This window comes from Aspergillus lentulus (genome assembly GCF_001445615.1).
Source record: "Aspergillus lentulus DNA, contig: Alt16, strain: IFM 54703, whole genome shotgun sequence".
Classification (NCBI taxonomy): Eukaryota; Fungi; Ascomycota; class Eurotiomycetes; order Eurotiales; family Aspergillaceae; genus Aspergillus; species Aspergillus lentulus.
In genome coordinates this window covers 2,011,559-2,024,103 of record NW_028322113.1, presented here as the reverse complement: position 1 = coordinate 2,024,103, position 12,545 = coordinate 2,011,559, and the positions used below count along the sequence as shown (strand labels likewise).

At 47.3% G+C, this 12,545-nt stretch overlaps 2 protein-coding genes across 2 annotated transcripts; both read left to right on the top strand.

Moving 5' to 3' along the window:
* Positions 1-608: 608 nt before the first annotated feature.
* On the top strand, positions 609-3,433 carry ALT_8135 (potassium transporter 19; the record flags this gene model as incomplete). Its single annotated transcript, XM_033556040.2, has 11 exons — positions 609-812; positions 861-886; positions 948-1,182; positions 1,236-1,410; positions 1,461-1,506; positions 1,556-1,724; positions 1,773-1,939; positions 1,995-2,046; positions 2,103-2,258; positions 2,305-2,451; positions 2,501-3,433. The coding sequence occupies 11 exons, from the start codon at positions 609-611 to the stop codon at positions 3,431-3,433; spliced, it is 2,310 nt and encodes a 769-aa protein (XP_033411931.2).
* A 4,098-nt stretch (positions 3,434-7,531) lies between these two features.
* Positions 7,532-8,035, top strand: ALT_8134 (putative GPI anchored protein; the record flags this gene model as incomplete). Its single annotated transcript, XM_033556039.1, has 2 exons — positions 7,532-7,597; positions 7,655-8,035. The coding sequence occupies 2 exons, from the start codon at positions 7,532-7,534 to the stop codon at positions 8,033-8,035; spliced, it is 447 nt and encodes a 148-aa protein (XP_033411930.1).
* Between the last annotated feature and the right edge of the window lie 4,510 nt (positions 8,036-12,545).

Sequence of the window (12,545 nt, the reverse complement as noted above, 5' to 3'; positions counted from 1 at the left end):
CATTATTTTTCAACTTGCTGCTGCGTAAATCGAACTCCAAGTATCTCAGACGAGTGCCTTATCAGGAACATAATCCGTCTGTCATTTTGATGTTCAAAAGCATGAGGCACTGCCGGGATCAAGCAGATATCAGGTTGAGATTTGTGTGGAGGAGACAATTGCCTCATACAATTAATCTCCGCGTGGCCCTTGCAGGTGTGCCCATGGCATTGGCTGTCCTTACTTGCTGAAATAGCCTTATCTCTTAAGAATTAAAGCTAGTCGATGTCAGGATAATTTTATCGCGAAACTCTAAGAGTCATTGAATGATATGGTGGGAATGCGCGGGATTTATCGCATCCAATATCCACCACTATCCAGAACTCCTACTGCTGCCACACTCGTCTCACCTAACCAAACATAATCAAACCCTATCTCTTCGATGACGAGAATGGCACAGCTAACATACTGGTTCGGACTTTTGCTACCAGACAATAGTCAAAACTCAAGCATGTTAGACGCCTCCAGGGCGCGGGTCGAGGCCTTAAAAGGTAGTCCTGTCCCCTGCCGAGAAAGAGCCTTATCTCTTTCCGTTTTTGACTGATACGCAGAAAAAGCATCTAGCTGCCATGCCAAACGCAGACGCATCGAGCGACGGCACTGACGCTGTCTTCCATGCTTCCTCTGGCGGCGGCGTGTTCCCGTCCCGGCCAACACACTACGAAAACCCTCTGCAGCGCAAGCTCACTAACGATCCGAAGAATGTGGATGTTGAACTAGCATCAGTCACCGAGGAAGGAGATTATGATGAGAGAGACTTTCACAAGAAACAGGTGAGTGATGGTGTAAATGTGTTTTTGCAGGATACTGATGGCCCGCAGGTGTTCAGCGGATTGACACTAGCTTGGTTTGTAACCAGTCCTATACCTCGATGCTAGTACATACTGTTGAAAGCTGATAATGGCCAGGCTGTCATACCAATCCCTTGGAGTTATCTATGGAGACATAGGCACCAGCCCGCTGTATGTCTACTCATCCACATTCAGCAGTGAACCGAGTCGTGAAGATGTTCTCGGTGCGGTCTCCTTGATTATCTGGTCCCTCACCATTATGGTCACTGTCAAATATGTTGGCATTGTCCTGAATGCAGACGACGAGGGCGAGGGTGGTACATTTGCCTTGTACTCGCTGATCTCCCGCTATGTATGTTGTGATTTGCTCATCGACGACTTAACTTCTGTGCTCATTGATAATAGGCCAATCTAGTTCGCCGCGATCCTCGTCACCACAATATGCTTCGCATGCAAAGATATGCTACAGATGATTTACAAAAGCCGAACTTGGTGACTCGGAATGTTATAGAGCGGAGCACGTTCATGAAGTGGACGTTCAAGGTGGTCGGGGTCTTTGGTGTTTCACTGCTGCTGGCAGGTAAGGCATCCTCGATGAACATCGCTGAGTCTGTACTGATTCAATTTTAGACGGTGTTCTGACACCGGCTCAGTCAATCCTCGGGGCCATTCAAGGGTGCGTCTAACCGCCGTTAGAAGAATGACCCGTTGACTGATTTATCTAGTATTACCGTCGTCAATCCCGAGCTCTCTTCCTCAACTGTGGTTGGTGTGTCTTGTGCCATTCTCGTCGTCGTGTTCTTGATCCAGCCTTTTGGTACGAGTAAGATAGCAAACACTTTCGCACCGATAGTGATTGTTTGGCTGTTATTCAACCTGAGTTTTGGGATATACGTAAGTTCAACGATACCAGATCAAGCTACAATGACTAAATTATTCTAGAATCTTGTCATGTACGATGCATCTGTCTTGAAAGGCTTCTCGCCATACTTTGCCGGAGCTTTCTTGGTGCGGAATGGGCGTGCTGGCTGGCTGCAGCTTGGTGGCATCCTGCTTGCCTTTACGGGGGTTGAAACCTTGTTCGCAGATCTCGGTGCTTTTAGCAAAAGGTATTGTCCTTGATCTCGTATAACTGCGAACAACCTGATGCTGATTCTTGCTTAGAGCTGTGCAGATCTCTTGGCTCTGTTTTGCGTACCCATGCCTCTTGATTTCGGTGTGTTGAGCTAGATTCTTGAATGCGATTATATGATGCTAATGGCCATGACTCAGTATATCGGACAAGGCGCCCATATCAGCCGTGTCCCCAGTGCATATGCCAATCCGTTCTATCTCACTGTTCCACCAGGCATGCTGTACCCAAGTCTTGTGATCGCGGTCCTTGCCTGCATTGTCGCAAGCCAGGCTGTCATCACCGGTTCATTCCAGGTATGCCTGTTAGGTCCTTCTCCGATCAACTCTAACCATGCTGCAGCTTCTCTCGCAAATCATGAAGCTTTCTTACTTCCCGCAAGTCAAAATCTACCACGTCTCAAAGATATTCCATGGTCAGGTCTACATTCCCATCGCCAATTGGCTCATGATGATTGGCACGATCATCGTGACTGCTGTCTATAACAACGTAAGCCCCCTTGATATCTGATTAATGCGACAGACTCATGATGCTTTAGACAACCGCCCTGGGAGAAGCGTACGGTGCTTGCGTCATCCTCGTGTCCTTCCTCACCACTTGCATGGTGACTGTAGTTGCTCTCATTGTATGGAGACTGCCCATCTACCTCGTTCTGCCGATCTTCATCATCTTCGCCCTGTGGGATGGCATGTTCCTCTCCGCCGCGCTGAGCAAAGTTCCGCACGGTGCTTGGTTCACCCTCATGCTTGGAGTTGTCTTGACCCTCATATTCGTGCTGTGGCGGTACGGCAAAGAAGAACAATGGACCGCCGAGGAATCTGACAATGTGCCCCTGTCCCGGACAACGCTCCTGCGCGACAACCAGCTCGTTCTCCACCCTGACCTAGGTGGCTCGACCATCACCCCCATAAGCGGGCTCGGTATCTTCTTCGATAAATCTGGCAATTCGGCCACCACCCCAGCGGTCTTCCTCCATTTCATCCAGAAATTTGGCGCCGCTCCGGAGGTGTCCGTGTTCTTCCACCTACGGCCCTTATCCGTTCCAACCGTTGCGCCTAGCGAGAGGTACACAGTCATACGCTGCCAGACATACGGTAATGGGCCAGGGAAGCAACCCATCCCGAACTGCTTCAGGCTTATTGTTCGCCACGGCTACACGGATGAAGTCGTCACCCCAGACCTGGGAATCCTAGTTCTGGATCAGATCCGGGAATTTCTGGCTCGAGAAAGCCCGTCCGCCGATTCGGCAGACGCACGCAAGGAGACCGATGCCCTTCATCGTGCGTGGAAGTCGCAGGTTATCTATATAGTGGGCAAGGAGCAGCTTCGTATTGCAAGGGAGACCAATTTCTTTCGTCGGATGGTACTAATGGCATTCCTGTGGATGCGAGACGCGAGCAGGACCAAGATCCAGCATCTAAATGTACAGGCTGATCGGGTGGTGGAGGTTGGGTTTGTCAAGGAGATGTGATGCGTGTCCTCTTCTGGGCAGCCATTATTTTGTTCATTGTTCGTGCTGTTGGAAAGCCCAAGACTAGTGCTTGATACTGTGTCAATGTCAACGTCGGTACAAAAGTCATAGGTTATAGTGATATCGTCCGCAGAATTGCCACGCTGTGTATAGAGTCAGGACGATTCTTCGGATTCCAATACACGACTCTGCGATATTTTTCCTCTAGTGCTATGTTGAGGTCTTTCCTAGATAAGAAGCCTACACTTCCATTCTGATGGATCTCCTGAAGTGATAAGTCGTCTTCTTCATCAGTGTATGCTCCTCTCGCTCTGTGAAGTCTGGCTGATTGACTCCGGCATCTATGAATTGCCGGCTCGTAGCCATGTTGTCCCAAAAGTTTAACAGATGGATCTAGCTATTGAGGATCAGGTGGTGGTCTCTTGGGCGAGATCCTCATGGATTTCGCTCATACAGCAAGGTTGACATATATATCTGGAAGTAAATTTAAGTTAGTGTCATTCCATATTATTACAAGGAGTTAGAGACGAATGTTTTATGGACCATTGTCCTAATTGCGAAGATTTGTCGAAGTCCAGGACTGGTTTTGCCCAGCACACCAAAATATAAGACCACCGTATCACAACAGCGGGAATCATAGGAATAGTCAAGTCCTCAGCTTTAGATTCATGGTCACTAATAGACTCTGTACAGCCTGACTGCACTGATGAAGCATTGAAGAGCAGCCATCCACGCCACATATCCAGGATCACCAGGCATAAGCCCGAGGGATTTGGCAGACTGAAGGATGGCGGTTAGCAAGATCAGGGAAATAAGTGAGTAGGTGAAGAAGCAGTCTCAGGTAGCTAGGTGCTTCTATTACGTTAGGCAGTAAGAGTCATGAGTTAATGTGTATTCACTACTCTCTACTAGTCAAGCTGAAGTGAATGGCAATTTGCTTACAGTATATGACTAGGATTAGGAATAGGCTCATTTTTGCTCAGTCTGTATGAAGACCTTGGAGTCATTAATAGTGAATAGACATTCATATCACTATGATGTAGTATGCCAAGTAGAGGCCAGAGGAGAGGATTGCTTCCACATAATCTCCCTATATATACATATATAAATAATAAGATATAAATGAGGTACCATTGGAGGATAATGGCTCTTTCTCCATGCTAGTACTACTGCTCACCTCTCCATCCTATAACATATCTTATAAGCCTGGATACTATAAGTGGAAGTAGCATTGCATTGCACGGGTAACCACTCGAAGTAACTCATTAACTAATGATTTAATCTTTACGAGAGAACTAGGTGATGTAGAGGCTCATCCGTTAGCCAAAATTATTAGGAGAGCTGTTGGGGTAGAATCTGGCATATAGATTCCCCTTGTAGCTAGATGGCTTTCATTCGAAGATCGCTTTGTGATCCATTCACCCCAAATCTAGCTCTCTGGAGGAAAGGACCCCCTTTAATGTGTCTGGCTTTCCCAGGTTAGAGGTTATGACACTCTCAAGGTGGTAGACGATAGGGATTGCTGGAATGATTTCAGTTAAAGCCGCTGGGTAAGGAAGTTTGCTGAAGCCAAAATAGCGAAGAGATCAGCACCACTGGAGATTAAAATCAGCTCCATATCAGAACCCTGGCGAATGAACTACCAGTCTCCTGGACCGTACCAATAGGATCCGCGATAAGATTTAACTATTTGGATTTGCACTCGAGTACACGAGTCCACATTGACAAGGGAGAAGTAACTGTTGCGCCTGAGCCAGAAATTGTCGGCGCATCATGATCCAGCTGAACCAGTGTAGGTCATATATTGCAATTGACGAGCAGGACTGCATCAACATTTCAACATATTTTGAACCACGCGGGGCGCACATGGGATGGGCACAGTCCACATTCCAGAGACCGGGTTCCAGGCCGTCGAAGTGAGTCGAAACATGGCCAATGGAGTGGCCAGAGTCCAGACCTTGCACACCACGAAAGGGATAAAGGGAAAACATCCCGTCGTCACCGTTGCAGACAAAAGCTGAAACCTGCTGTCCGGCAAGAATGTTCCAGATTAGGCGATTGGCAGAATCTAGCCCCGCAGGTGGAAATTATAACTTGGAATATTTTGTGATAATTTGTCTTTGATTCAAGGCACATAGATTCCAAGTACCACAGAATAGAACTTCGTCATTGTTATGATCAAGTATTTGGCTATCCATATGGAGTACCTCTCTAATTTCCTTTGTTTATGGTGGGGTGACAGTAACCTACCCCAGAAATAGATGTTGGGCCTAAACTAGTCTCACCCACAAACGTACAGCAGACGGCTAGTCTTACTGTCATACCACTCTGCGACAGCTATCAGGACTGTAAATGTAATATCTCCTGACTTGACTGAAGATTTCTTCCATGGACTTGAGATCTCAAGGTTCGGGCTGAAGGGTCAAATCATAAATGAACAAGGGCTGTGACTGTGATGTACAAGCCGGGAAGTGGCTCCGTCCTTTAACTTCCCTTGCATCAGGTAATTATCGTGTCACTGTACTTTAGTTGTCCAAGGGGATGTCCAAATCAACATCAGGTGTTAATTGATTAAAGCTACCCTTGGATGTGGAGGCTGCTGGGCCTGATTTATAGAAGACAAGAACACCTTGACTTGTCAGTTCTCAGATAACCAACAACAAAAGACAAAGACTCTAGTTGCTTTTTTGTGTATGCATTTACTCAGTATAGTAACTGATTTATTTGAAAGTGAATGTGATTTGATATTACTATTTAACGCGCAGACACGACTCCACCTGCATATAATGTTGCTAAGCTAATGCAGGCATACGTACTTTGTACACGCATACCCACACACATATGAATATACCTCAGTTCCTTCTCTTGTGAGATAAAAGCATTATCCGCACTTCTGTTCAGGGAAATCAGTAGACTGTACTCTGTCTAAGCATCTGATGCCATTTGCATAGCATCTGACGACGGTTTCAGTGCGTGGCTCATACGTGGACTACGGCCACGAGCCTCACCATAATCTCAGCAACGTCTTCATGTGCGCAAGTAATAATTATAGGTACTGCTAGTCAGCTCATGTTGCACAGTTGCGCATCTCACCATTGCAGAGTTCAGTCAGCCGATTGTGGCGTGGGGTTGAAAGCATATGCACAGTACGCGGCGAAGAGCTTTGTTTGTTACTAGTCTTGTTTGGTTTTCCGTCCCTCGGCTGCGGACAACTGCATCAGCAACGAACAATTTCATGCTATGAGAAACTGAGAATTGGGCCTGATTTTAGCCGAGTGGAATGCAGAGACAGGACTCGGTGTGAGGTAGATCTTGTCTTGATGGTGCGGTGGATCAAATAATATTGAGATGCGAACACAAATCATAAAGTGAGGAAGATAATTAGATGATAATGTGATAAATATTCGAGCAAGGGACAAGCCAAGACAACGAGGAAATAATAATCACGTTGAATGAATAATCAGAGTCAGACAGTCCCAGTTAACAAAGACCTGTCTCATTCAGGGATCTGCAGTGTTGCAGTCTTATTGGTTGATGGGCGCCAGCAGTGCCAAAGATAGCAGCAGCATACGCAATCCTTTACAGCCACTCCGGCCTTTTTTCATCCCATCAAAGTCTTGACCACAGAGACTCAGCTCTTATTTGGAGCTACGTATGTCGCAATGCAGGGCTTAGTCTAGGCTCTCGAGCTTAGGTAGTGTCTCTCCTTCCCGCGCCCTACGGGCCTACTGACTGGTCGAGAAGATGCCAGAAGCGGATCGAGATGCGGTGGCCCTCCTAGTCTGGTGGGTCCTGTCGACCCTGTGGCCATTAATATTCCTATGAGTCTGTGAATCTCAGACAGGGCTGATGGGCGATGGCGACTGGCTGTGGCTAATTGTTTCTATTGTTGTGATCCCTCCTGCATGGGCTTGCCTGGCAGCCTTCTCTCATGTGTCTATTTAACTGAACCAGCGCACCTGAGGTACTTGTAGTCTGATCTTGTACCTGAAACTCAAGTTCTCATCTACCACGCTCGTTCCCGTACACAAATCTACCAGCTACCATCTTCAATCAAGTACGCTCGCTTCAGGTCATCTATCAAACAACCACTACAAGATGCGTTCTTCCATCGTCCTCCTTGCCCTGTCGGCCCTTGCTGCCGCTCAGTCTTCTGGCTCTGTGGTATGTCACGCTCTCTTCCATTCGACTTGCGCTTCAGACCATACTAACATCCTATAGGAAGTTCAGACTACAGGTGTCACTGTCGTCGGTCCTGAGGTTAGCGCTACCGCTGCTACCACTACTGCCACCACTACTGCCACCAGCTCCACCACCTCGCAGCCCGTGATCCCAACTGCTCCTACCGTCATTGGATCCAGCGGCCTTCCTTCTTCCTTCTCCACCGTCCCCTCTAGCAGCGGCGTCAAGAGCTCTACCAAGACCGCCTCGACCGCAACTGCCACCGAGACCACAACCGAGTCCACCTCTACCACCAAGTCCAGCGCCTCCTCTACCAGGTCCAGCTCCAGCAGCTCGACCTCCAACGCTGCCATGCCCATGGCGACCGGCTCTTTTGGCCTGTCCGTCGTGGCCGGTGCCGCACTGGCTGCCTTCCTGTAAACACATCTACCGCTGGTCCGCTGCTTTTGCTGAATACCCTCTCCTTTCTCGCGCGAGTCCGATCCTAGTGGCCAGTCGTTAAATAGAGCAATGTATCTTTTATGAAACGCAAATGGGCACGTTTATTCTTTACGTGGTTAAGTTGATGGAATTGTCATCATGGATTGCTTTTTACCGCTTCTTGTCAAAATGCATCATGCGGCGCACATAAAGACTATCTTCTAGTTGAATTAATACTAATATTTTGATCTTGATTTGCGATCCTCATGTATTGACTGGAGTTAACCAGTAAACGGAATCTGACTAGATAGGCAGACACGCAACATAGAATGTGCATGGCAAAGACATAGTCGCTGACATTACTGGATCATATCTTCGCCAGAGGCGTCTAGACCCAAGCCTACCAGGCGACATGTACAGTATTTTAGCATCTTATGCACATTATGATAACTCAAGTTGCCTCCCTCACTGGGACCACAATCTATTCATTGAGCTCATAGAGCAATATTATGTAGTTTGGTGTACAAAACTATCCGTCAGTATCCGACTCATAGTCGACGTGCTGTCTGAAGTCTTGTTCCCTCACTACCGTGATCCTCTGCAATTGCCTCTCCCATCCCAGTAGCAACTGTCGCTTCCTTGTCCCAGAGGTGGACCATTGAGAGGTTTGCCATACAAAAATCCGAGTTACGTATTATGGGGATGGTCTTGAACTTTACTTCCTTGATGTCCACTGAGTTGATAACAAGGGCCTTCTCGGCCTGTGCTATTGTACCTAGGGACTTTGACCCGTCCAAAGGAGCGTCGGACCCTCCCTTCGTTGCGCCATACCTTGTTTGCCTAGGTCCAATAAGCTATCCCTTCAGTGGTTTGCAGGGGAGCTGTAAAGTATGTAGTATTCCCTGAAAATGATGTAATAGAGCTTTGTTCCCCTGCGAATATGAATTGTAGGGCTTTGAGGGGGTTGATTAGGCTGATTCTCACGCCTCGAACTGAAGTCAAGTGGCTGATTCTTATATTATTGACTTGGGTTATGTTCTGTGTCATGATGTTAAATACCTGGACATTTGAAAGTCTTGTATATGTGGGAGTGTCCTGCATAAACGCTTTAATGGTTTCCAATCAGGTTTGTGGTTCGGGTTTCCCGCGCCGTCTGCGTATATCCAGGGAGTAAGGTAGGTTCTGATTTTGCAACGCTTATGACGACAAGCACAAACCAGTTGAACTTAGGGGCTGGGCCTATATCACGCTCGCCAAGGGCATTGGTACCGTGTATACTCTGCCCTGTCCAACAAGGACCGTTCCGCATCAAGCGCAGGGTCGGCAGACTGGCATACGAACTCGAGCTACCGCCGTCCTGGCGGATGCACCCGGTGATATCTGTAGTCCACCTTGAAACAGGCATACCTCGACGACGTGACGTGCACAGTCCAGGTCTAACTGACCTGTCAAGAAACAGTTGTCGAGTCAGTCAGGTGTATTTACTGACTGCCCGGTGGTACGCCTTGGCGAATCGGGAAGATACTGTTAACAGCGACGACATGATGGTGATTCGCCTCGCGTTGCTGGAGCCGAGGCATTCCACTTTGGTCGAGTAGACCCCAATTTGGCAAAGAGATCTGAAAGAAGGCTAGATGTGTATATTTTGATCGCCGATTTTCAAAGACAGTGAGTTGTTCTCTAGCACTACCCAGATGGCCCAGCAGCATAACTCGCAGATCATTCCGCCAGACCTGTAGCTTTGAGGATAGCTGCTCATTTGACCCTCTGTAAAGATGAAGTTTGGCCCATTTGGACCATTAATGGTCCTGCCATGGTTGTGGCTAAGGTATCAAGAGTTAGCGGATCTTCAGTTGACAAGCTTTGAGCAGTGCTGCGCGCATATCCCAGCTCCAAAGATTTTTGTGATGCTGGAGAATCCAAGATATCTGAAAGTAACTCTGTTAGTTTTTCGGTATGCCCAGACGATTCCGTATTCGACCTGTACTGTGTAAAAGACGATAATACTTGGCCTAACCGACCAATCTGGGTCTTCAAAGTCAAATAATACAGGGAAATCTGACTGTTTGTCTTCCTCCTTTTTTTTTCCTTTGGCTTATCTTCTGGTTTCGGTGTTGGTATCGGCCGTGTGAAGTTCTTAGGCCTCCCTAATGGGCATTTTACCATCCGATTATTGTTCTTCAAGTGGCTCGCATTGAAGGTAAGAAATTGCCAGTTTGCCTTAGAAATCCTTGTACAGCCGCAGAAAGCGTGGCTCGCACGTGAAGCATCTGCAGTCAGAGCAGAACAAAACAAGGCTGCCTTTTGTCTGGCTCGTGTCAACTCCTTCTGCATGGCATTATTCCGGTTGTTCCTTGCCCGAAAGTCTGGAGTGGGATTGGCACGCAGAGCTATTTGATAGTGTTACTGGTATAACCAATCTTTTTCTCTGGTGTCTGCCGCAATCTGGACGAGTTGTTCTGGTGTATAGTCGTTGTTATCCCGAATTCCCTCCCTGTCATTCAAAGGATGATTGCAATCGCAGGCACTCGGGAAATTCGTAAATTCTCTCCTTAGAGCGCATCGACCAGAACATGCAGGAAAAGCACGGCTCGAGAAGAAGGACAAAACTTCGAAACTTGGTAATATTCTCAGGCGGAGAGATAGGTAGATGTGCCAGTATAACCCGGAGCCATAGCCAGTGCCGCCTGAGAACCAACATTCTGCTCTTCCTATTCTGAAAGACAGATCTCCACAGTCCAGGTGGCCTTCCCACTGTGGTTTGAATATGATTGGGAAACTTGACGTTCGCCGTCGTGCAAGAATCTCTACCAACCTAAAGGATAGTCGAAGACTTTCCTTGCGTTATCAGCCGCCGTTCGTCGATGTCTCGACTAGCGACAGTATACCTGACGCGCATGGCGCACCACAATGATGTAGTACTTTTAGCTGGCGAAGATGAGGTATAGCTTCGATCCTCGTCTGTCTTGTCCTGTTGGGCTGGTCCGTGTTCTGTCCGGCCTAATCTGGCCTCTTGCGCCGAAGTCGAGGAGCCAGTTATTGCCTTGTCCGCGTGCTTGACTTTGTTGATAACCAGGTTATAGACCTGTAAGTCAAACCGTTTTGTATGTGTGGCGGCTGTCCTGAACAAGTCATGTTTGGTATGGCTGCTTGAAAGGTAACCCATCTCCCTAGGGGAGATAGATTGGAAACACGAATCTGGTGTGCAAGGATGACTGTGTTTTCTACACAAGCAAATGAAAATGAAGTTTTTGCTAGGAGCCGACAACTCTGATGATGGTGTGGCCTTTCTCTTGCTAGTTCCAGGTGACTTCTCTGGCTTGGGCGTATGGGGGGTCATAAGCAGCGCCTTGTTGATCTCTGTGGGACTTGTCATGGCCATTTGGAAGACCAGGAAATATGTTTTGACAACTAGAATCCGGTGAATTCAACTTAATTTTGATATCTTGACAAGGAGGCCCCAGACCAAATGCATCAGCTCGGGCGGATCGTCAGGCTGCTGGTCCCAAACGTCCGGGACCTGAGAGCAGGCGAAGCAAGCAGCGAGAATTTTTACATATCAAGCCAGATGGAGAGCCCTGTCCTTCAAAGCCGGAGCGATCACACAACTCTGAAAGGAGTCGACGACCACTCCATGCCTTTGTAGGGCTTGACTGACCTTGCCCATTGAGTTTCTTCTCGTTCGGCTCGCCAGTTCTTATTCATCTTCGCTATTAGCTTCAATAGCTGTATACATCATGAGATTTTTCTCACTCGACATGTCATCGAAGACCATGGGGTTTTTTCTCACGCGCTGAACTAGCTTGTTCATTATGAGATGCGTCTTGTGGTGGACTCAGGAGAGGGCGGAGGGAGATGGGAAAGGTCTACACATAAGTAAGGCTTAAGGGTCATCATTCACTGCATACTTGAGAGTGGATAACTTGCCATATTTCGTCATCAAGGCTAGTAGAATTAGTTAACATGAGGTTGTTCCTACATAGATAGGCTCTACAGTGAATATCAGAAAGACTATGACTGTGGTCCTGTCAAGGTATGCACGGAGTGAAATAAGTAAGTGTCGAGTTTACCCTTAACCACCTAGTATACTCTGCCATGATACATTTGACGCTGCAGTACTTTTTAGATTAATGTACCACATTGTATAGAGCCATAGATAGAGTAAGTAGCAACGCCAAAATGGAGCAGCATTGATCCTGATCAAAAGAGCCCTCAGCTTCACCTGGGCAAATGACATGAATTTAAAACAGTTGTGCATATCTTCAAATTTGTTTTCTCTGTAGATAAGGTAGTTCTTTACTAGGAGTCTGTGTGAACTATAGAGTACTACAGTATCTACTAATAAGAGACTATTGGTTAGATCCTTAAGATTCATGGTTTCTCTTTTACCATGTATAAAAAGCGTTGACCATCAATCTTCCACTGCTCATCTCATACATCAACAGAGATGTGCTCCCACGCTCTCTTGGCTAGTCCGTCGCCCCTCGGTAAGAAAACTTGTACCAAGTAC